General features: G+C 45.0%; 1 protein-coding gene across 1 annotated transcript in view; it reads left to right on the forward strand.

The window, feature by feature from the left end:
- The window catches only part of FAM110A (family with sequence similarity 110 member A), a 40,972-nt gene extending 16,065 nt beyond the window's left edge, over positions 1–24,907 (forward strand). The window contains exon 2 of the mRNA XM_067468263.1: positions 19,920–24,907. Coding sequence (XP_067324364.1) covers positions 20,232–21,326 — 1,095 coding nt within the window. The 5' untranslated portion in view covers positions 19,920–20,231 and the 3' untranslated portion in view covers positions 21,327–24,907. The remainder of the gene's footprint in view (positions 1–19,919) is intronic.
- The last annotated feature ends 537 nt before the right edge of the window (positions 24,908–25,444 follow it).

Consider the following 25,444-nt stretch of genomic DNA (forward strand, 5'->3'; position numbering starts at 1 on the left):
TTCATAGGGACTGTCCCGGCCAAACTAGGACAGGTAGAGATTACGATGTGTCACTCATTTCCACCCTTCCAACGTGTCCTTTAAACCACTCACTTTCTCTTTCCCGAGACCCTAGTACAAAAGATTTCAAATCATCTAAACAAAAGAATTTTGCATCAGGGAAATTTAATCCTGTTTTATTCTAATCTCAGGATTCTGGACTTTTCAAAGGGCAGGATTTCAGTTATATCTTGTGTCCTATACCCTTTCTATACATCTGTGAAGCTCTAAATGCAGAGGAAAGGTCATGCAAAGAGAGACCTAACATTTTGGATTATCTTTACTGCAGTTTTGAGCATATAAAAGAACTTTTGTGCATATAATGTGCTTCGAGCAGAGGAAAATCAAGTTCCTATGAAAAAAGAAGCATGTTTATCAATGGGTTGTTGTAGATTTTTTGGGTTTTATGGCCATGTTCTGGAAGCATTCTCTCCTGACGTTTCGCCTGCATCTATGGCAAGCATCTTCACAACCTCTGAGGATGCTTGCCATAGATGCAGGTGAAACGTCAGGAAAGAATGCTTCTAGAACATGGCCATAAAGCCCGGAAAGCCTACAACAACCCAGTGATTCCAGCCACGAAAGCCTTCGACAATACATGTTTATCAAGTTTGCAGGTGGCACCAAATTGGGTCGGATCACTCCAGAGGACAGAATCAGGATCTTATACTCCAGAGAACAGAATCAGGATCCCAATGGCTTTAACAGATTAGAGAGCTGGACCAAAACTAACAAAATGAATTTCAACAGTACTAGATTTATGCACAATACATTTTTTTCGTGTTGAGAAACTGCAAGTTGCTTCTGGTGTAAGAGAATTGGCCGTCTGCAAGGACGTTGCCCAGGGGATGCCCGGATGTTTTGATGCTTTACCATCCTTGTGGGAGGCTTCTCTCATGTCCCTGCATGGGGAGCTGGAGCTGACAGAGGGAGCTCATCCACACTCTCCCCGGATTCAAACCTCTGACCAGTTGGTCTTCAGTCCTGCTGGCACAAGAGTTTAACCCACTGTGCCACTGGGGGCTCCTGCAGAACACATGAAATGCACAGATATAGGATGGGAGAAGCTTGGCTTGAAAACAGTCCATGCAAAAGGGATTTGTGAATATTGGTAGACCTCCAGCGGAACATGACTGAATAGTGTAATATGGCAGCTAAAAAAGCCAATGCGATTTTAGGTTTTATCAATAAGAGGATAGTGGGTTGTTCTAGTTTTTTTCAGGCTGTATGGCCATGGTCTAGAGGCATTCTCTCTCGACGTTTTGCCTGCATCTATGGTAAGCATCCTCAGAGGTTGTGAGGTCTGTTGGAACAAGGGAAAAGGATTTATATATCTGTGGAATGACCAGGGTGGGACAAAGGACTCTTGTCTGCTGGAGCTAGGTGTGAATGTTTCAACTGACCACTTTGATTAGCATTTGATGGCCTGACAGTGCCTGGAGCAATCTTTTGTTGAGAGGTGATTAGATGTCCTTGTTTGTTTCCTCTCTGTTGTTGTGCTGTTGTAATTTTAGAGGTTTTTTAAATACTGGTAGCCAGATAGTGTCGAAATTGTGTCGAAATCGAGGGAAATCATAGTTTCCCTTTGTTCTACTTTGGTCAGACTTATTTATTTATTTATTTATTTACTTAATTTGTATACCGCTCTTCTCAGCCCTTAGGCGACTCAGAGCGGTTAACAACAATAGTTTCAGAGTACACAATACAGAACCATTAGACATTTAAAAGCCATAGCATCACAATTAATTAAATATCAACATCAATACATCAATATAATAATCCATCACTTCTCATCAATAGAATCAGAATCCAGTTTCGTTATCCAATTATCCGTGTCCCAATAATCAATAACCAGTAACACTGCCTAGTTGAATGCCTGTTCATACTGCCAGGTCTTCACCTTTCTCCGGAATGCCAGTAAGGAAGGGGCCGATCTAATATCTGCAGGAAGGGCGTTCCACAGCCGAGGGGCCACCACTGAGAAGGCCCTGTCTCTCGTCCCCGCCAGGCGAGCCTGTGAAGCCGACGGGACCGAGAGCAGGGCCTCCCCAGACGATCTTAATGTCCTAACTGGTTCATAGGAGGAGATGCGCTCGGACAGGTACGTCAGGCCAGAACCGTTAAGGGCTTTAAAGGCTAAAGCCAGCACTTTGAATTGTGCCCAGTAGCAAACTGGCAACCAGCGGAGCTGGTGCAACAGAGGAGTTGTATGCTCCCTGAATGTCGCTCCTGTTAGCATCCTGGCTGCCGATCATTGGACCATTTGAAGCTTCCGAGCAGTCTTCAGAGGCAGCCCCATGTAAAGAGCGTTGCAGTAGTCTATACGGGATGTGGCTTGACCTGGAATACTAACCATGTGTCCAGTCCATAGTTCAAGATGGACAACCTAGAAGGTGTCCAGAGAAGGCCAACCAAATTTGCAAAGGTCTAGAAACCAAACCCTATGAGTAGCAATTGAAAGCTTGGAGAAGAAAAGGTTGAGAGAAGGCATGGGAGTCACGTTTCAATATTGGAAAGGATGTCACATTGCTCCAGAAACAAGGACATGGAGCAGTTGATTCAAACTGTAGGAAAAGATGGTTTCCCCTTGACATTAAGTTTAGTCGTGTCCGACTCTGGAGTTGATGCTCATCACAATTTCTAAGCTGAAGACCTGGCATTGTGCATAGACATGTGGTTGGCTTGACTGCATGGAGTGCCATTACTTTCCCTCCAGAGTGGTACCTATTGATCTACTAACATTTGCATGTTTTTGAACTACTAGGTTAGCAGAAGCTGGGGCTAACAGTTGGAGCTCACCCTGCTCTCCGGATTCGAGCCACCAAAGTTTGGTCAGCAAGCTCAGCAGCTCCAAAGATACTCCACTAAAATTAGAATGAACTTTCTGAACTTTCTGACAGCAAGACCCACTCAGCAATGGAACAGGCCGCCTCAAAATGTGGTGAAGTTTCCTTCTCTGGTGGTCCTTAAACAAATATTGAATGACTATCTGGCAGGAAGGCTTGCATTGTGCCTTCTTACAGTGCAGATGGGGGTTGGACTGGATGGCCTTTGGGGTCTCCAACTCTAGGATTCTATGCTTCTAGTCCTTAAAAGATTTCCCCAATCCAAATGCCTGGCTCTGTTTAGTCCCATGCAAAAATTGAGCTGTAATTATCCCTTTCCAGAGAAGGTTTCTCCTTCCCACCCAAGGCGTGCGCCTTTTCCTGGACTCCATTGGTAACACGTCTAACTGGTTTGGAGGACTTGAGCGGGAAGCTATATCGGGCATAGGACGTAAACATGGAGATAGTGAGGTGTGTGTTGTTTTCGGCCTGACCCCATCCCTGGTTGTGTAGGTGAACATACCTGTTTTAAAAGCATCCTGGAATGTTGTACCAGTCAGTGCTAAGAGTTGTTGTCGTCGTCGTGTGCCTCCCAGTCAACTCCAGTTTTCAGCTTGACAACATTTATAGGGAAGAGCTTTGCCATTGATGCTTCCTTGTTCAAGGTCACCAAGTAAATCTTGGCAAGGTTTACTTCAAAGAGGTTTGTCATTGCCTTTTTCAAAGTAGCTTGCCTAAGGGCACCCAGCAGGTTTCCATGGCCAAGTAGAGACTCGAACCCAGGTTTCCCAGAGTCTGAATGCATTCCTCTTCTCAACACCATCTGGGTTCCCCCATTATTTGGGTTAGTGCTGCATAGTGGATTGATTATTGGATTGATTATTGGATTGAATTGTGTCCAATTCTGGGCACCACAATTCAAAAGAGATATTGACAAGCTGGAATGTGTCCAGAGGAGGGTGACTAAAATGATCAAGGGTCTGGAGAACAAGCCCTATGAGGAGCGGCTTAAGGAGCTGGGCATGTTTAGCCTGAAGAAGAGAAGGCTGAGAGGAGATATGATAGCCATGTATAAATATGTGAGAGGAAGCCACAGGGAGGAGGGAGCAAGCTTGTTTTCTGCTTCCATGGAGACTAGGACGCCGAACAATGGCTTCAAACTACAAGAGAGGAGATTCCATCTGAACATGAGGAAGAACTTCCTGACTGTGAGAGCCGTTCAGCAGTGGAACTCTCTGCCCCGGAGTGTGGTGGAGGCTCCTTCTTTGGTGGCTTTTAAACAGAGGCCGGATGGCCATCTGTCGGGTGATTTGAATGCAACATTCCTGCTTCTTGGCAGAATGGGGTTGGACTGGATGGCCCATGAGGTCTCTTCCAACTCTTTGATTCTATGAATCTATGATAGTTGGACTAAAACTCCGGAGAACAGAGTCAGCCATGAAAACCCTCTGGTGAATCTTTGGTAAGCTACAGTGAGGAAGGCAATGGTAGACATCAAGAAAACCCTATCATAAATTGGAGTCCAACTCTGGATGTCATGTAAATGCACTGGGGTTACACACTCTCAGCCTAATTACATCTTTGGAGTCTCTGGTGGTGCCATGGGTCAAACCTTTGTGCCGGCAGGGCTGAAGACTGACAAGTCGCAGGTTTGAATCCAGGGAGAGCGCAGATGAGCTCCCTCTATCAGCTCCAGCTCCTCATGCAAGGACATGAGAGAAGCCTCCCACAACGATGGTAAAACATCAAACATCTGGGCATCCCCTGGGCAATGTCCTTTCACCTGGAATACTAACCATGTGTCCAGTCCTGGGCACCACGATTCAAGATGGCCAATTCTCTCACATCAGAAGCGACTTGCAGTTTCTCAAGTTGCTTCTGATATGACAAAAAAATTATAGATTTGCCTGAAGGCTGCCTGTGTCTAATTCTGGACACCGCAATTGAAGGGTAGCTACCAATGCAATGCAGATTAAAAATTCAAACATGCTATAAGAGCAGATCGCATATGACACAATTTTTGCTAAGGTCTTCAACGGAGTCCCCCATGACCTTGCAAGCAAACTAGTCAAATGTGTGCTAGCCAATGCTACTAAGAATGGATCGGTAATTGGTTAAGTGAATGGGTCCAGATAAAGGTGACTAAAATGATGAAAGGGTCTGGAGAACAGGCCCTATGAGGAGCAAAGATACAAAATGGGTGATGCGTGGCTCGAGAGCAGTACGTGTGAAAAAGATCTTGGAGTCCTCTTGGACAAGAAGTTAAACATGAGCCAACAATGTGATGTGGCAGCAAAAAAAGCCTGCATCAATACCCCTCCATTCTGCCTTGGTTAGACCAAACCTGGAATACTGTGTCCAATTCTGGGCATCACAATGGAAGAGAGATATTGACAAGCTGGAATGTGTCCAGAGGAGGGCGACTCAAATGATCAAGGGTCTGGAGAACAAGCCCTATGAGGAGAGGCTTAAAGAGCTGGGCATGTTTAGCCTGCAGAGGAGAAGGCTGAGAGGAGACATGATGAAAACCATGTATAAATATGTGAGGGGAAGTCATAGGGAGGAGGGAGCAATCTTGTTTTCTGCTGCCCTGTAGACTAGGACGCAATTGAACAATGGCTTCAAACTACAGGAAGGGAGATTCCACTTGAACATGAGGAACAACTTTCTGACTGAGAATTGTTCAGCAGTGGAACTCTCTGCCCTGGAGTGTGGTGGAGGCTCCTTCTTTGGAGGCTTTTAACCAGAGGCTGAATGGCCATCTGTCAGGGGTATTTTGAATGCAATTTTCCTGCTTCTTGGTAGAATGGGGTTGGAATGGTCTCTTCCAATTCTAGGATTCTAGGCTTAAGTTGGGCATGACTTTAAGGCACGCAACAAGATTTGAATGAGAAACATCTGAGAGCCCAGGTCAGTAACAACCTCACATAGATGTTGCAACTCAAGACAGGACATCCACAATAGTTTATCTTATTTTGTATGCCATTTATTATTTCTTTTAAATAACAGTATCACCAAGAAAAGCAAAAATATGGACCCAGACTCCAATTCCAAATGGAGCAGGGCAGATCTTGCAAGGGCAGCATGGATCTTGCAAATGTTACTTATAATCCCAAAGAATTCCCCAGATGACATAGCCAAACCCATACCAGTTGAGGCAGTTTAGGGGTTGTAGTCCAAGTAGTGTTTTTGGAGCTATTCCATCCACCCTCATTGATACTTTCAGGAAATACCCTTTCCTTGCCCTTTGAAGCCTTGGAGGTGTGTCCTTCTTCTTTCCCTGTCTCTCACCCGTTGCTCAAGTCTTTCCAGTCTATGCATGCACAAGGCTTTCCTGGCTTCCCATTTATTAACCCTGTCTTGAGGTCTCCTGTTTCTTTTTCCCCTTTGTCAAAAAAGTCTGGAGATTTAATAGCAGAAATGGTACAGGTTCCCCTAGGCCAGCATTTCTCAACCTAGGGGTCGGGACCCCTTGAGTGTCAGCGGTGTCAGAGGGGTCACCAAATACCATCAGAAAACACAGTGTTTTCTGTTGGTTGTCGGGGTTCTGTGTGGGAAATTTGGCCCATTTCTATCCTTGGTGGGATTCAGAATTATTTTTGATTGTAGGTGAACTAGACATCCAACAACTACAACTCCCAAATGTCAAGGTCTGTTTTCCTCAAATGCCACCAGTGCTAACATTTGGGTATATTGAGTATTTCTAGATCTAGGGAAGTCATGCTACCCCTCTATTCCGCTTTGGTTAGACCACACCTGGAATTTTGTGTCCAATTCTGGGCACCACAATTCAAGAGAGATATTGACAAGCTGGAATGTGTTCAGAGGAGGGCGACTAAAATGATCAAGGGTCTGGAGAACAAGCCCTATGAGGAGCGGCTTAAGGAGCTGGGCATGTTTAGCCTGAGAGGGGATATGATAGCCATGTATAAATATGTGAGAGGAAGCCACAGGGAGGAGGGAGCATGCTTGTTTTCTGCTTCCTTGGAGACTAGGACGCGGAACAATGGCTTCAAACTACAAGAGAGGAGATTCCATCCGAACATGAGGAAGAACTTCCTGACTGTGAGAGCCGTTCAGCAGTGGAACTCTCTGCCCCGGAGTGTGGTGGAGGCTCCTTCTTTGGAAGCTTTTAAACAGAGGCTGGATGGCCATCTGTCAGGGGTGATTTGAATGCAATATTCCTGCTTCTTGGCAGAATGGGGTTGGACTGGATAGCCCAGGAGGTCTCTTCCAACTCTTTGATTCTATGATTCTATGAGTGGAACCAGGTTGCAGTGGCACCACCTGGCCTTGGGAAGGCTTCCTGAGTCAGTTTTACGGACAGGGTTTACGAAATCGGATCTGCCGATGTGTGTCTTTCCATGGCCCCGGGGCCGGCAGACATCCTTATGATGACATTCTTCTTTTTCTGTTGCAATCTTTGGTTGCATCTTGGACTGGAAGGAGAGTTAGTTTAAGCTTCAGCTGGTGGTATTTTGCAGCATGGAGGTCATTAGGGAGAGAGTTGGCATGGTTTGAGCATTGCATTGTGACTCTGGATACCTGGGTTCAAATCCCCACTTGGCCACGAAGCCCACAGATTGAACCTTGGGTGAGTCACACTTTCTCAACCTCAGATGAAGGTAATGGCAAATATCTTCGAAGCAGATCTTTCCACGGATGAGGAATTCACCATGGATGGGGACTCCCAAAGCTCAGATAACGTACATTCCAATCCTATTTTCAAGATTCCCAGGATGGCATGAAATAAAATAAATTCAAATAAGAAGCAGTAAAAAGTAATTTATGACCCGAAGGTGTATTAAACTCTGTGCAATAATTAATAGCATTAGAATTATGTCAATGTATGATGATGCCAAACCAGCGTCAGCTAAGATCCTTGCCTTATTCCAAGCCTTATGCATTATATATTAATTGTTGCTCAGTTAGCAGGCACCACATTTTAATTGCATGGCCAGATTGCGTCTGCATAAATCAAGAGAAAATGGTAATAGAGAAAAGCAGATGTATTTCTTTTGAAAGGCACCCCAGCTAGTTATTTGAGAATCATAAGAAGAACAGAATGGAAGGGTAGGATAAAAGGATTTGTGTAACAAAGAGAATCAAAAGTAAATGTCCTCTGCACAGTGCCAGTTACGCTTTGTTACATAGAATTGTACAATTGGAAGGAAGGGCCATCTAGTCCAACACAACATCCAAAATCTTGAACATTTCTGTTCCCAACCATTTAGGATAAAGCAGCGTTGCCAAAGACCATCAGGAAACACAGTATTTTCTGTTGGTCATGGGGGTTCTGTGTGAGAAGTTTGGCCCAATTCTATCACTGGTGGGGTTCAGAATGCTCTTTGATTGTAGGTGAACTATAAATCCCAGCAACTACAACTCCCAATTGTCAAGGTCTATTTCCCCCCAAATCCACCAGTGTTCACATTTGGGCGTATTGAGTATTTGTGTCAAATTTGGTCTCCTTGGTCAGCTTTCACCACCTATTGATTATAGATTTATGTTGCCTTCATCTGAGGTTGAGAACGTGTGACTCACCCAAGGTCAATTTGTGGGCTTCGTGGCCAAGCGGGGATTTGAACCCAGGTCTCCAGAGTCACAATGCAATGCTCAAATCATGCCAACTCTCTCCCTAATGACCTCCATGCTGCAAGATACCACCAGCTGAGGCTTAAAGTAAGTCTCCTTCCAGCCTTCAACATAAAGGCGTTTCTCAACCTGGAGGTCAGGACCCCGGGGGGGGGGGGGGGTGTCACAAGTGGGTGTCAGAGGGGTCGCCAGAGACTATAAGAAAACACAATATTTTCTGTTGCTCATGTGGGTTCTATATGGGAAGTTTGGCCCGGTTCTATCGTTGGTGGGTTTCAGAGTGCTCTCTGATTGTAGCTGAACTATAAGGTAAAGGTTTCCCCTGACATTAAGTCCAGTCATGTCTGACTCTGGGGTGTGGTGCTCATCTCCATTTCTAAGCCGAAGAGCCGGCGTTGTCCGTAGACACCTCCAAGCTCATGTGGCTGGCATGACTGCATGGAGCGCCGTTACCTTCCCGCCGGAGCGGTACCTATTCATCTACTCACATTTGCATGTTTTCGAACTGCTAGGTTGGCAGAAGCTAGGGCTGAAAGCGGAACCCTTCCAGTATTTTCTGTTGCTCAAGGGAGTTCTGTGTGCTAAATTTGGTTCAATTCCATCATTGGTAGAGTTCAGAATGCTATTTGATTGTAGGTTAACTATACATCCCAGCAATTACAACTCCCAGTTATCAAGGTCTATTTCCCCTCAAATCCACCAGTGTTCACATTTGGGCGTATTGAGTATTTGTGCCGAATTTGGTCCAGATCCATCATTGTTTGGGTCCACAGTGCTGTCTCAATGTAGGTGAACTACAACTCCAAAACTCAAGGTCAATTCCCACTAAACCCTTCCAGTATTTTCTCTTGGTCTTGGGAGTTGTGTGTGCCAGGTTTGGTTCAATTCCATCATTGGTAGAGTTCAGAATGCTCTTTGATTGTAGGTGAGCTATACGTTCCAGGAACTACAACCCCCAAATGACAAAATCAATCCCACTCAGAACTCCCATTAGTATTCAAATTTGGGCATGTTGGGTATTGTTCCAAATCTGGTTCAGTGAATGAAAATACATCCTACATATCAGATATTTATATTATGATTCATAACAGGAGCAAAATTACAGTTTATGAAGTAACAACAAAAATAATGTTATGTTTGGGGATCACCACAACATGAGGAACTATATTAAAGGGCTGCGGCATAAGAAAGGTTGAGAACCACTGGGATAAAGGATACTCAACCTGAAGTTTTCTTTGTCTGCCACATTTGCCACAGTCTGTTGTTCTCAAAACAATTTGCAGAACAAACAAACAGGGCACCGCAATTGTGTTTCATCACAGCATAAACCCAGTTACAGTTGAGTTGCTGCGTTTCAAAAACTGGAACGAAAAGGAGACCTACCAGTAAGTCGGTTAACTCTACGGTGTGCCAACATCAACATTACCTTTGTCCTTAACCTTTCACTGAACTGTTCCTATTAAGAGACCTAATCCAAGAATGCCTCTCCAACACATTCTCAGCCTCAGATCACCATAGGAATGAACTTGAAGGCACACAAGAAGGTGAATTTATCATGAGGTTTCATTGGCAGGACTTGTTTCGGTGGGAATGCGTATGCTGCCCTTTGAGGCTGAAAGCGGGAGACTTGATCAATGTCTTCCAATGGGTTTCCATAGCTGAACAAAGCACTAGTTCGTTCTTCTTTTTTGTGCTGAGGCGTTATATAAATTAGTGAAATGGAATCAACCATACTATTCTCTAGATCTGCTGTTCTGAACCTGGAAGGAGAATCTGAGATTGATGAGAGATTTAATCCCATCTGGCTGACTTTGCAGTGTTAATTCTTCCTTATTGGAGCAAAATTGTGGAATTGGCTATCAAAACAGAAAGTACAGATTGATGTTGATGTGTTTTAATAGGTTGTTAATGATTTTAATGGCTTGTGTTTAATTTTATTTTAATGTTTATATGTTTTTGGTTTTTAATTGAGAAAAAGTGGGATATAACAACAACAACAACAACAACAACAACAACATTATGTTATGAAATTTTAAATAATTTTTGTTTTTGGTTTGAAAGTGTTATTCCCTGTTTAACTGTGTAGTACTTTCTTTGAAAGTAGCTGTTCAACTCCAGAAACCTTTTTTTTGGCTGTCACAAACTATGTTGAATTGGGTTGCTGTGAGTTTTCCGGGCTGTCTGGCCATGTTCCAGAAGCATTCTCTCCAGATGTTTCACCACATCTATGGCAGGCATCCTCAGAGGTTGTGAGGTTTGTTGGAAACTAGGCAAGTGAGGTTTATACGAGTATATCTGTGGAATAATGTCTAGGGTGGGAGAAAGAACTCTTGTCTGTTTGAGGCAAGTGTGAATGCTGCAATTGATCACTTCACTTCACTTCACTTTATTTCTTCATTAGTCACTCTCCACCAAGATGCTCCGAGCAACTTACAATCTAAAATAGCATTTACACAATATAAAAACATTCAACATACAAACATTCAACAGTGACTATTTGGCAAATTAGATCTGATTACTTAAATGCACAACCAAACAGCCAAGTCTTGAGCGCCTTTACAAAAGGTCGCAACTCCGACATTGCTCTAATGTATGGAGACAATGAGTTCCACAGAATTGGAGCATAGGTCCAAAAAACTCTACGCCTTGTAGCTTCCAGGTGTACCTCCCTAGGGCCCGGTATGTATAGGAGATTTTCCTGGGTGGATCGAGGTGACCACTGATGGAGAAAAGGAATGAGGCGGTCCCTAAGATATAAAGGTCCTTGGCCATTTTGAGCTCTAAATGTCAGGATCAGGATCTTGTAAGAGACCCGATGTTCTATTGGTAGCCAATGCAGTTGTTGCAGAATCGGTGTAATATGGGATCTTATAGATGATTCCACTAGCAGCCTGGCCGCTGCATTTTGGACCATCCGAATCTTCTGGGTTGTTGACTTCAGAAGGCCAGCATATAAGGCGTTGCAATAGTCCAACCTCGTGGTGACTGTTGCGTGGATTACCGTTGCCAATGGTTCTACCGAAAGGTAGGATGCCAATTTCCTTGCCTGGCGAAGATGGAAAAAGGACTGCTTCCTTATGGCAGTGATCTGGGCCTCCATCGTCAGCGATGAGTCCAACACCTTGATTAGCATCGAATAGCCTTGCAGCTTCAAGGCTTGGCTGATTCCTGCCTGGTGGAATTCTTTGTGGGGAGGCGATTAGCTGGCTCTGATTGTCTCTTGCCTGGAATTGCGCTGTTTTTTAGTGTTGTTCTTTATTCACTGTCCTGATTTTAGAGTTTTTTAAATACTGGTAGCCAGATTTTGTCCATTTTTATGGTTTCCTCCTTTCTATTGAAATTGTACACATACTTGTGGATTTCAGTGGTTTCTCTGTGTAATCTGACGGTGGTTGTTAGAGCGGTCCAACATTTCTGTGTTCTTAAATCATATACTGTGTCCATAATATGCTCATGAACCAGCCTGGACACATATCATTCTCTCATTCACAGATATATAAACCCCATTTTCCTAGCTTCCAACAGACCTCACAATCTCTGAAGATGCGTGCCATAGATGTGGGCAAAACGTCAGGAGAGAATGCTTCTGGAACATGGCCAGACAGCTCAGAAAACGAACATCAACCCAGTGATTCCGGCAATGAAAGTCTTCAGCAATATACCTCCCTATATCCCTGTGTTTCAAATGTATCCTCCTCTCTTGCTAGCCTTGAGGAGAGGCAGGTAATGAATAAAATTATTATTACCATCAGCAGCAGCATTAGCATTTCCATTAACATTACTAGCATTGCAGAGAGAGAAATGCCGAAGATATCCCTTTGTTTTAACTGTGCTGTATCCAGCCTTGAGGAGAGGTTCAATCCCACTATAGATATTGAACTATACTTCCCAGCAGACTTCGTGAGCACTAACCATGTGCAGAATGCTGGGAGTTGTAGTCCAACAACAGTCAGAAAGTCCCAATCCCAGTCTCTTTTTGCATAAAGATGTTTGGAGTCATTGGAGGACGGGAAAAACCTTGAAACTAGTCTTGCCAGGTTTCGTGAAAAACTTTCCCTTTTACGTTGCATACTGTAGTTTTTCTTGCAAGACATTTGTGGCAAAGCGCTGCCACGATCACTTTGAAGAAAGGATCAAAGCTCGTAATTTCCATTCCTGGGATAGGCGCTATCTCTTGCTTTTGCCCACAGCAAGCCCCCTTTTCTAAATCTCTCAACTTAAAAAAGGGTTTGATTGTGTCTTTGCAAGATGTTGACACTGTGGTAAACCATTTTGGCGACCCCCTGCTATTCATCCTGCTGGTTAATGAGCCACGAGAACAGTTTGAAACGGGCTTGTCACAAATGTGGGAAGAGAAGGCGAGAGGCGGGCGCAGGGCTTCCTTCGCCTTGGGCAATCATGGCAGCCCTCCTTTCATCTCTCCTCTGTTGCAGAGACTGATATGTGCCTATTTAGCTGTTTCTCCTTTTCCTTCCACCTTCTTTTTGGGCAAACCTATGGTGACCCTAAGGCATGGCCATCAGTGGGGTTTTCTGACCAAATCAGTTCAGATTAGGCAGAAAAAAATGAAATGCAAAGATACAAGATGGGTCATGCCTGGCTCTACAACAGACTTCAAGATCTCGTTGAGAAAAAGATCTTGGAGTGTCTCTGTAGAATGCATACTCAGCAGCAGAGTAGCATAGCGCAAGGGTAGATGTCTTAACTGTGTCTGGTTGTGATCCCCAGGTTGTGCCAGTCAGCTTTCGTATGATATTGTTTCTAGCACCCACTTTTTGCTTGATGTTCAGGCAGTGCTTCTTGTAGGTCAGAGCATGGTCCAGAGTGACTCCCAGGTATTTGGGTGCATTGCAATGCTCCAGTGGGATTCCTTCCCAGGTGATCCTCAGAGCTCAGGATGCTTGTCCAGATCAAGGAAAGTCATGGTGCCTCTCTATTTTGCTTTGGTCAGTCCTCTTTACCCAGAATATGGTGTCCAATTCTGGACAAAACGGTTTAAAAGAGATATTGACTAGAATCATAGACTCTATGATTGGAAGGAGACCTCATGGGCCATCCAGTCCAACCCCTTTCTGCCAAGAAGCAGGAAAATTGCATTCAAAGCACCCCCGACAGATGGCCGTCCAGCCTCTGTTCAAAAGCTTCCAAAGAAGGAGCCTCCACCCCCCCCCCCCCGGGGCAGAGAGTTCCACTGCTGAACGGCTCTCACAGTCAGGAAGTTCTTCCTCATGTTCAGATGGAATCTCCTCTCTTGTAGTTTGAAGCCATTGTTCCATTGCGTCCTAGTCTCCAGGGAAGCAGAAAACAAGCTTGCTCCCTCCTCCCTGTGACTTCCTCTCACACATTTATACATGGCTATCATATCTCCTCTCCGCCTTCTCTTCTTCAGGCTAAACATGCCCAGTTCCCTAAGCCGCTCCTCATAGGGCTTGTTCTCCAGACCCTTGATCATTTTAGTCGCCCTCCTTTGGACACATTCCAGTGTGTCAATATCTCTCTTGAACTGTGGTGCCCAGAATTGGACACAATATTCCAGGTGTGGTCTAACCAAAGTGGAATAGAGGGGTAGCATGACTTCCCTGGACCTAGACACTATGCTCCTATTGATGCAGGCCAAAATCCCATTGGCTTTTTTTGCCGCCACATCACATTCCTGGCTCATGTTTAACTTGTTGTCCACGAGGACTCCAAGGTCTTTTTCACACGTACTGCTCTCGAGCCAGGCATTATCCCCCAATAAAGTAGTGGTTCTCAACCTTCATAATGCCACGACCCCTTAATACAAGTTCCTCATGTTTTGGTGACCCCCAACCCTAAAATTATTTTTGTTCCTACATCATAACAGTAATGTTGCTGCTGTTGTGAATCATAAATATCCGATTTGCAGGATGTATTTTCATTTACTGGACCACATTTGGCACCAATACCCGATACGCACAAATTTGATTTCTAGTGAGGTTGGGGTGGGATTGATTTTGTCATTTGGGAGTTGTAGTTGCTGGGATTTATAGTTCACCTACAATCTGAACTCCACCAACAATGGAATTAAACCAATCTTAGTACACAAAACTCCCTTGACCAACGGAAAATACTGGAAGGGTTTGGTGGGCATTGGCCTTGAGTTTTGGAGTTGTAGTTCGCCTACATCCAGAGAGCACTGTGGAGTCAAACAGTGATGGATCTTGGCACAAATACTCAATATGCCCAAATGCGAACACCGGTGGAGTTTGGGGAAAATAATCCTTGACATTTGGGAGTTGTAGTTACTGGGATTTATAGTTCACTTACAATCAAAGAGCATTCTGAACTCCACCACCGATGGAATTGAATCAAACTTGGCACACAGCTCTCTCATGACCAATAGAAAATACTGTGTTGTCTGATGGTCTTTGGTGACCCCTCGCGACCCGCTCAGGGGTCCCAACCCCCAGGTTAAGAAATGCTGCCTTAAGCAATAAGTTTTCAAAGTTTTACACTGTAGAATTAATGCGGTTTGACATAACTTTAACTATTGTGGTTCAGTGCTATCGAATCCTGGGAGTTGTAATTTGGGAAGGCACAGTGTGAAACTACAAATCCCATGATTTCATAGTTCTGAGCCATAGCAATATAAGTGGTGTCCAACTGAATTAATTCTACAATGCAAATGCACCCTAGGACTTTATAGATCTTCACCAGCACTTTGAATTGCTTCCAGAAACAGAGCAGCAGTCAGCGGAGCGGCTGCAACAAAGGAGTGGTGTGCTCCTTGTGGCCAGCCCCAGTTAACAATCTGTCATTACAGTCATCGTTAAAATGCAATTAAACTGCCAATAACATTTTAAGAAACTTGAAAAATGCTTTTTGCGGCTGCAGAGACCAGAAAATGAACCAACAGATTCAAATATCAAGAGAAAAGATTCAATCTAAACATTAGGAAGACTGGGTTTTGTTTTGTTTTGTTGTAATAACGGTTTGAGAATGTAATACATTGCCCTAGAAGGTGGTGGGCTTGCCTGCTTTGGTGAAAGGTCATCTGTCAGGAGGCCTTTGATTGTGTCTTCCTACCTGGCAGAAGGGAGTTGAACTGGGGGCCCTTCCACACAGTCCTATGTCCCAGAAGATCAAGGCAAAAAGCCCCACATTATCAAAGTGTGGATGCAGATAACCCAGTTCAAAGCAGTTATTGTGGGATTTTCTGCCTTGATCTTCTGGGATAGAGAGCTGTGTGGAAGGGCCTTGGATACCCTTTGGGGTCCCTTTCAACTCTGAGGTTTCTGTCTTTCTTGAAACAAACAAAGTGAATTAAATTCAATTAAATTCATTTAATTCACTGACTGAGAGCCATTCAGCAGTGGAACTCTCTGCCCCGGAGTGTGGTGGAGGCTCCTTCTTTGGAAGCTTTTAAACAGAGGCTGGATGGCCATCTGTCAGGGGTGATTTGAATGCAATATTCCTGCTTCTTGGCAGGGGGTTGGACTGGATGGCCCATGAGGTCTCTTCCAATTCTATGATTCAATGATTCTATGAAATTCAACTTTGCTGTCCAGTTTGGAGATTTTAGATGGTGTTCAGGTATTCCTTGTGTGGAGTCCCAATTAAATTATTGCATATTCACTTATTTGTGGATTTGATTAAAACGTTCTAAGGATTTCTTGGTTATCGAGCGCAACTCCTTGGTCAGCTTTCACCACCTATTGATTATAGATTTATGCTGAAGGATCTAGAACAGTGTTTCTCAACCTGGAGGTCAGGACCCTGGGGGGGGGGTCACAAGTGGGTGTCAGAGGGGTCACCAGAGGCCATCAGAAAACACAATATTTCCTGTTGATCATGTGGGTTCTGTGTAGGAAGTTTACCCAGTTCTATCGTTGGTGGGGTTCAGTATGCTCTTTGATTGTAGGTGAACTATAAACCCCAGGAACTACAACTCCCAAATGTCAAGGTCTGTTTTCCCCAAACACCACCACATTTGGGTATATTGAGTATTTGTGCCAAGTTTGGTCCAGATCCATCATTGTTTGAGTCCACAGTCCTCCCTGGATATAGGTGAACTACAACTCCAAAACTCAAGTTCAATGCCCACCAACCCCTTTTAGTATTAGTGTTCCCATTTGGGTATCTTGAGTATTTGTGCCAAGTTAGGTCCAGATCCATCATTGTTTGAGTCCACAGTGCTCCCTGGATGTAGGTGAACTACAACTCCAAAACTCAAGGTCAATGCCCACCAACCCCTTTTAGTATTAGTGTTCCCATTTGGGTATATTGAGTATTTGTGCCAAGTTAGGTCCAGATCCATCATTGTTTGAGTCCACAGTGCTCCCTGGATGTAGGTGAACTACAACTCCAAAACTCAAGGTCAATGCCCACCAACCCCTTTTAGTATTAGTGTTCCCATTTGGGTATATTGAGTATTTGTGCCAAGTTAGGTCCAGATCCATCATTGTTTGAGTCCACAGTGCTCTCTGGATGTAGGTGAACTATAACTCCAAAACTCAAGGTCAATGCCCACCAAACCCCACCTGTATTTCACCTGGTTGAGCTGAAAAATGCGGTATAGAAATAAAGCAAATAAATAAATAAATTCTGGTGGTCATGGGAGTTTTGTGTGCCAAGTTTGGTTCAATTCCATCGTTGGTAGGGTTCAGAGTGTTCTTTGATTATAGGTGAACTATAAATCCCAGCAACTACAACTCCCAAATGACAAAATCAATCCCCTCCCAACCCCACCAGTATTCAAATTTGGGCGTATAGGGTATTTGTGCCAAATTTGGTCCAGTGAATAAAAATACATCCTGCAGATCAGATATTTGCATTACGATTCATAACAGTAGCAAAATTACAGTTATGAAGTAGCAAAGAAAATAATGTTATGGTTGGGGGGTCACCACAACATGAGGAACTGTATTAAGATGTCACGGCATTAGGAAGGTTGAGAACCACTGGCCTAGATATTCCTAGAGAGGTGTAGCATTGTAAACATTCAGTGTCGCTAACCCCCAAATCGTACATTTCAGTGGCTGAGATTGTGTCACTTTTTACTTCCTGATGGTTCACTGCAAAGAGATTTTTTTCATGCTCAATTTGGATGAAATCACCTTTCCGGCTATATGTATACAATGTATCTGAAACATAAATGAATGTTGTGCTTAGAATTGGGTCCCATCTTCAAGATGTCTCCTTATGTATGTGCAAACATTCCAAAATCTGAAATGTGGAACAGGCGTTTCAGGTGAGGAGCACTTAACCAGTATTTATAGTATCCCACCTTTCCCCTAAAATTGGGACTTGAAGAAACAATGCCATTCAAACTATGCAACATGTGAACCTTAAAATGGAACAAAGCTCTTTGCAGCATCCCAATGGATATCACTCATTGGGTTGTTGTAGGTTTTTTTCGGGCTATATGGCCATGGTCTAGAGGCATTCTCTCCTGATGTTTTGCCTGCATCTATGGCAAGCATCCTCAGAGGTAGCGAGGTCTGTTGGAACTAGGAAAATGGATTTATATATCTGTGGAATGACCAGGGTGGGACAAAGAACTCTTGTCTGCTGGAGCTAGGTGTTAATGTTTCAACTGACCACCTTGATTAGCATACAATGGGCTGACTGTGCCTGGAGCAAACTTTTGTTGAGAGGTGATTAGATGTCCTTGTTTGTTTCCTCAATATTGTTGTGCTGTTGTAATTTTAGAGTTTTTTTAATACTGGTAGCCAGATTTTGTTCATTTTCCTGGTTTCCTCCTTTCTGTTGAAATTGTCCACATGCTTGTGGATTTCAATGGCTTTTCTGTGTAGTCTGACATGGTGATTGTGAGAGTGAAACATTCACACCTAGCTCCAGCAGACAAGAGTCCTTTGTCCCACTCTGGTCATTCCACAGATATATAAACCCTTTTTCCTAGTTCCAACAGACCTCACTACCTCTGAGGATGCTTGCCATAGATGCAGGCGAAACGTCAGGAGAGAATGCCTCTAGACCAGTGGTTCTCAACCTGGGGGTCGGGACCCCTGGGGGGCGGGCGAGGGTGTATCAGAGGGTTCACCAAAGACAATCAGAAAACACAGTATTTTCTATTGGTCATGGGGGTTCTGTGTAGGAAGTTTAGCCCAATTATCTCATTGTTGGAGTTCAGAATGCTCTTCGATTGTAGGTGAACTATAAATACCAGCAACTACAACTCCCAAATGTCAAGGTCTATTTTCTCTAACCTCCTCCAGTATTCACATTGGGGCATGTTGAGTATTCGTGCCAAGTTTGGTCCAGATCCATCATTGTTTGAGTCCACAGTGCTCTCTGGATGTAGGTGAACTACAACTCCAAAACTCAAGGTCAATACCCACCAAACCCTTCCAGTATTTCCTGTTGATCATTGGTGGAGTTCAGAATGCACTTTGATTGTAGGTGAACCCTAATATATCCCAGCAACTACAACTTCCAAAGGATAAAATCTCCCTCAACCCCACCAGTATTCAAATTTGGGTGTATTGGGTATTTGTGTCAAATTTGGTCCAGTTAATGAAAATACATCCAGCATATCAGATATTTACATTAGAATTCATAGCAGTAGCAACGAAAACAATGTTATGGTTGGGGGTCACCACAATATGAGGAACCGTATTAAGGGGCCGTGGCATTAGGAAGGTTGAGAAACACTGCTCTAGACCATGGCCATATAGCCCGAAAAAACCTACTACAACCCAGTGATTCCGGCCATGAAAGCCTTCGACAATACAATAATCACTCATTGTTTGATCTTCAGTCTGCAGTGGGAGATCCCCCATAGGATCCATGCATTCAGTCCTTTGCAGGAAGGCAACCATGAGACTTGCGTGCTAATGAGACGTCATGCAAATGCGCCTCTTTTGATGCCCATCTCCTTTGGGGTTTCTTGATGCATTCCCCCCTCCAGGAAGAACAAAATCATTTGCTCCTATATGGGAAAAGCACAGGTGATGCTGCGAAGCTGCAAGAAGGGGTCAGCGGAGGTGGTGTGGTAGGAAAGGAAAAAGAATCCGCACCATAATAGCCTAGCAAGCGGAGGCTGGAGTTGACAGGAGGTGTGGGGGAGAGAGTGTGTGGGTTTTTTTCCTCCTTCCTTTCTTCTGGGCTTTTTATTTTCATTCAATGAGTTCCTTTCTCTTCCCCTCCTGCCTCGTGATAGGCCAAAGTTCCTATTTGAAGCGCCTGTGTGGCGGCCCATTGGCTGGCAGAGCAGCCCTAATGAAAGAGGTGGGCAGGGCCTTCCCTTGAAATAGACAGCCCTTGGCTCCCGTCTTTCCAGGGAGGGAGAGGGATAGAGAGCAGGCAAGACAGCCAGCCTCCCAGACTGCCTTTGTCTGCTCCTGAGTGTCCGCCGCACCAACATTGTTGTGCCGAGCAACCCAGGCGTGCAAGGATACAGAGGCTTCATTCGTGAAGGTGGAGAGATTTCCAGGCTTTGCACTCATCCATCTCTGATTTTTCCTCCTTTCTTTGCAGAACGTCGCTCTTCGGAAAGGGTTGTTTATCTCCTGCTAAATGGTTGACAAGACGGATTCAGCATTGGTGAGACCCATCACAAATCCGGTACCAAACAAAGCATTGTAAGAAGAGGTGAGCGGCTACCACACCTGAATTGCATGCTGTCTAGAAAGGACAGATTTTCTTCCACTGTACGGTTTGGAGAAGACGGATTTGGGGTTGGCGAGCCTGGCATGTGAGACCCATTGCGGCCTTTGACACTCATCAGGAACCAAGTGGGAGTAGAAACATTGTCGGAAGAGGTGAGCGGCTTCCAGCCTCTGGAGCATCATGCCAGTGGAGACGCTCCAGGCCAGCCACGCCATGAAAGGCATCTCGGTGACGGCAGCCCCTTTCACTTCGGCCATGCCCTTCCGCATCCTCAACAAGGGGCCTGAATATTTCCGCCGGCAAGCCGCCAGCGCTCCTCCAGCTGCCAAGAAGCTGAGCGCCGTGGAAAGGTTGGAGGCCGACAAGGCCAAGTACGTCAAGAGCCAGCAAGTGGCCACCACCAAGCAGGAACCGGTGAGGCCCCTGTTGCTCAAACAGCCACTCTTCACACCGGGGGTGAGGCGGGTGATGCTGACTCCAAGCCGCAAGACCCCGCAAGGCAGCCGCTGTGGGGCCAAGACCTCCCTCAACTTAGACATCCTCAACAACCTGATCAATTTTTGCGACAGCCCACTCTCACCCTTCCCCAAAGCAGAAAAGAGTCCCCTGGAGTCCAAGTGGATGTCTGAGGATCGTAGTAGAAGCCCTGTGTATCTCCCGGGCACCCCAAAGACAAAGAGTGCCCCCTCAGAAGGTATGAGTAAGCTGTCTCAAAGCTCAGCTTCTTCATCCTCTAAGCCGCCCAGCACCGTCGCCGTGCGCAGAGTGGACGTCCGGCCCTGTGGACCAATGAGGGCCAGAGTCACTCCGGCTATCCAGCTGACGCCCGTCCCTACCTCTCCGGCTCAGGCCCGGATCTTGTCCGCCAGTCCTCTGAACTCCCCCAGCCCCTGCGGCGAGCTGCGGCCGGACAGCGCCAAGCGCCAGACCTGCTTGCACCGCTCCAAATCGGACCTGAGTGACCGGTATTCGCGAGCCACGGCCGACCTGGAGCGCTTCTTCAACTACTGCGGCTTGGACCCCGAGGACATGGGGGACATGGAGGTGGAGCGCTTCACCCGGGCCAGTTCGGACATTGTGTCCGTCAAGTTCCACAGCGTCAGCACGGCCAGCTCCGAAGGGACCCGCTCCCGGCGCAGCGCCGTCACCTTGGAGGAGCGGCAGGCCGAGCGCATGCCCTACGGCATCTCCATCGTCGAGCGCAACGCCCGGGTCATCAAGTGGTTGTACGGACTGCGCCAAGCCAGGGAGTGCCAAAAGGTATCCAACGTATAGCTGGCCCGCGGAGGATGAATGGAAAGAGAGCAAGGCCTTCCTTCCCAAGATGGTTTTCTCTGTGTCTGTTTTGCTATTGACCGTGGTGGGGAAAGTTTTGCAGCTGTTTTGCATGGTTTTTGTAGGGGGTCCCTTTTGGGAAGCATCGTCTTACGTGTGCATGTGTGTGTATGTGTGTTTTTGCAGTAACTCTGATCAGGGATCTTTCATCCAAAATAAACCAGGTCTTCATGATATAGGTCAGAATAATCCCACTGCAAAGAGAAAATGGTTTGAACACCTTCATGTATTAAGATTTAGGGAACAAAGCATGGCCCTCTAGAATGTGTTGGACTATAATCCCCCAAATGCTAGTTACTATAGCCCATGATGCTGGGAGCTAAAGTCTCAAACATAGAACTATACCTTGCTCCCAAATTAACCACCTGCACATAGAAAAATGGGATGGTTTCTTAGAATTTCTCCCCTATTTCCAGGATTTGTCACCGCTGCCAAATGTGTCTGATTTCAACTCCCATCATCTCCAAGCAACATAGGTTCTTGGGAATGATGGGTGTTGCTGTCAGATAGATCTAGGAAGTGTCACAATGGCTGAGCTGTAAATGTAAATATTGCAAAGCCAACATAGTAGAGAAATCCTGAATGAACTTGGCTAGAATGTATATGGGTGTGTTTAGACTGAAGAGGGAAGACCGAGAAGTGACATGATAGCCATGTTTAAATACTTGAAATGATGTCATCCTGAAAATGGAGCAAGCTTGAATCTGCTGCTCTGGAAACTAAGACACAGACAGAGCAATTGATTCAAACTGCAGGACAAGAGAGGACACCTAAATACTAGGAAAAGCTTCCTTGCTCCAAGAACACATCCGAAGGTGATGGACTTGCCTTTTTTGGAGGTCTTTCCATAGAGGCTGGATGAGCATTTTTCAGGAGTGCATTTCTGTATGAAAAGAGATTGGCTTGGATAGTCTTTGGAGGTCCCTTCCAACTCTGCGATCCTATTCCCAGCACTCTCTGGACCCTGAATGCTATCCAGTCCATTCACCTCTTTGCTTTGCTTTGGGTTGCCAAATGACACAGAGAAGATTTATAGTAAAGGCAAACAACCCAAATTAGGTAACAATGGGAAATCTTGAGGGCGAGATTGCTGCAGAAATCAGAAACCCATTGTGTGGCAGCCACTGGATTGCAAACTGCTTTTGTCTGGAATCTACCTGGGTGCCCAGTAGAGAACCAGGTGAGCTCAGACACCCATTGTGGCATTTTGGGGCAGGGCATCTTTCCAGCAGGAGCAAAACTGGGCAGAGTAATGAAATCTGTGCTAAATGTTCCCAGAAACCCAGTGCAAGACTATGGGGATCTATCGGATCCTATTGGGGTGAATCTTCCATCAGACAATTGCTTTCTCTAGCCTGTTAATGAACCTCTCCATCCCAGAATGGGGAAATGTTACCCTTTGGGCATGGCTGGCTGCAGGATTCTGGGAGTTGTAGTCCCCAAAAGGGCATATTGCCACGCTCTAGCCTTTTTGCTTTCAAGCACGGGTCACAAATGCGGATAGCAAGCTGCTATTGAAAAACAGGGTATTATTATTATTATTATTATTATTATTATTATTATTATTAAGTTTCAATGAACCTTTTCACAGGTGGTTTTCATTGTCCATGTCTTGCTAAATTAAAACACATATGAGTATTTTCCTCCTGTTTGCAACCAAGGAGTAAAGGTGGGTTGCAGCAAATTTCCTCTCTGATTTATTTGCTGGTGGGTTCTGATCCTTTTTGTTCCTTGAGTTACATGACCTCATTTTGATGCCTTTCCAATGCAACAAATCTTTGTTGTTTCAGTTGAGCTATGCTTCTTTCACTCCCTCTACTTGCATTGGATTCACATGGGGTTATTTCCTTGATTCTTTGATGGGAAGTCAGAGCCATTTGACCTCCATGGGTGCAAGAATTAATGCACATTGTTGACTTTATTGTGGACTTTAAGGCTGAAGTGACCTGTGTTCTAATCCCTGTCCACTTCTGTATGTGCACTGTAGAATGAATGCAGTTTAGCACCATTTGAACTGCCCTTGCTCGATGCTATGGAATCATGGGATTTGTAGTTTACTGAGGTCCCCACACTTTTTTGGAAGAGAAGGCTAAATACCCTGAAAAACTCCCATGGTTCCATAGTATTGAGAAAGGGCAGTTAAAGTTTGCACAACTGCATTCATTCTACAGTGTAGATGCACTTGGTATTTCATTTTAGTGGGGTTTATTTTCCTTTGAGGAGCCCCCAGTTTGTTTGTGGGTTTTTTTTGTCATGTCAGGAGTGACTTGAGAAACTGCAAGTCGCTTCTGGTGTGAGAGAATTGGCCATCTGCAAGGACGTTACCCAGGGGATGCCCGGATGATTTGACTTTTTTTTATCATCTTTGTGGGAGGCTTCTCTCATGTCCCTGTATGAGGAGCTGGAGCTGATAGAGGGAGCTCATCCACCTCTCCCTGGATTCGAACCTGCGACCTGTCGGTCTTCAGTCCTGCCGACACAGGGGTTTAACCCACTGCGCCACCAGGAGCCCCCAGTGACGCAATGGGTTAAACCCTTGTGCCGGCAGGACTGCTGAACGAAAGGTCGGCAGTTCGAATCTGGGAAGTGGGGTGAGCTCCCATCTGTCAGGTCCAGCTTCTCATACGCAGACACGAGAGAAACCTCCTATAGGATGGTAAAACATCTGGACAATGTCCTTGTAGACGGCCAATTATCTCACTCCAGAAGTGACTTGAAGTTTCTCAAGTTGTTCCTGACACAAAGAAAAAATTCTTTGGAAGTGGGAAGTATGCACTGGCAAAAATTGACCCAGATCCGGGTTAAACATATAGGACAAAGTTAAACAAGAGTATTTCCGTGATAATAATTCTTTGCTTACGACATTCACTGACAGCTTGGCAGGGAATTTATAGAGATCCATGACAAGCAAGTACTGAACTTGGGAAAAATGTATGGACTGCAATTGCCAGTCTCCCTGCCCTTCTGACCAAAGCCATGGTCCAAAAAGGAACCTCAATTTTCTATAGCAAACTTTACATAGGAATTTAACCATTAAGGTTCTGTACTGGAGAGGGTTTTTGGACTACAACTTCCAGAATCTTAGCCAGCTTGGCCTAAGTTGTTGAGTTATTGTCCGAAAAGGAAACTGAAATGACTTTAGCAGACTTGACATCGGACCTCTTCCAAGCTCCAGATCAACTGACTATAGGAAACATTACCTAGGAGTTGAGCCATGCAGGCATCCACCTACCTCTGTACAACAAACCAGAGTTTTGCTGTGTGTTACGTGTGTGTGTGTGTGTAATTGTCTGTTTATATATGCCTTTGTATCCCAAAACACTGAGCCCTGCTCTCTTTGCAATCCCTTTTGCATTGAAGATGATGTCCCGTTCCGATATTTATAATATTTCTTCATACTGTTTCTAAGTTTGTACATTATTTTCTGCTGACCACTGTCCGGTCGGAACAGGGAAAAAGAGATAGAGAAACCCTGTCGATGTCTTTGTATTAAAGTCGTGTTCTTTAAAAAACAAACAAAACGCCTTTGGGTTTTAATTCCCGCTTTATGGAGCTGAACTCTCGCTCGTAACCTCAGCCGGAAGGCTGTCCTGGAAGTGGCTTATTGCCGAAGGATGCTGTTACATTTAAAAATAAACTCGCTTTGCAGAAGGGAAGGTGGGGTCATTTTGGAGCCAGGAGGCACAGCTGGGATTAAAATATCTCCATAATCATAAAATATGCACAGAAATAAGGGGTCTTTTTGGAAAAGAAGAAGCCAGGAAGTTGTCCTTTTGCTTTGGAGGAGATGGAAAAAATGCAGAAATCTTTTTTGTCTCATTGGTGGAAGCTAGTCAAAAGTTTTGCTGTTTACTTATAGTCAGACCCTTATTTAGCTCAGCGTTCCTCAACCTGGGGGTCAAGACCTGTGGAGGGTCCATGAGGGGGTTCCAGAGGAGTCACCAAAAACCACCAGAAGACACATATTTCTGATGGTCTTAGGAACCCCTTTGGCAGAGAAGGCTGAAGACCTCTCCACGTGTCCTTCTCTTCCTTTTTTGGAAACAGACAGGAAATCC

The sequence above is a fragment of the Anolis sagrei genome, chromosome 4 (assembly GCF_037176765.1).
Source record: "Anolis sagrei isolate rAnoSag1 chromosome 4, rAnoSag1.mat, whole genome shotgun sequence".
Lineage (NCBI taxonomy): Eukaryota > Metazoa > Chordata > Lepidosauria > Squamata > Dactyloidae > Anolis > Anolis sagrei.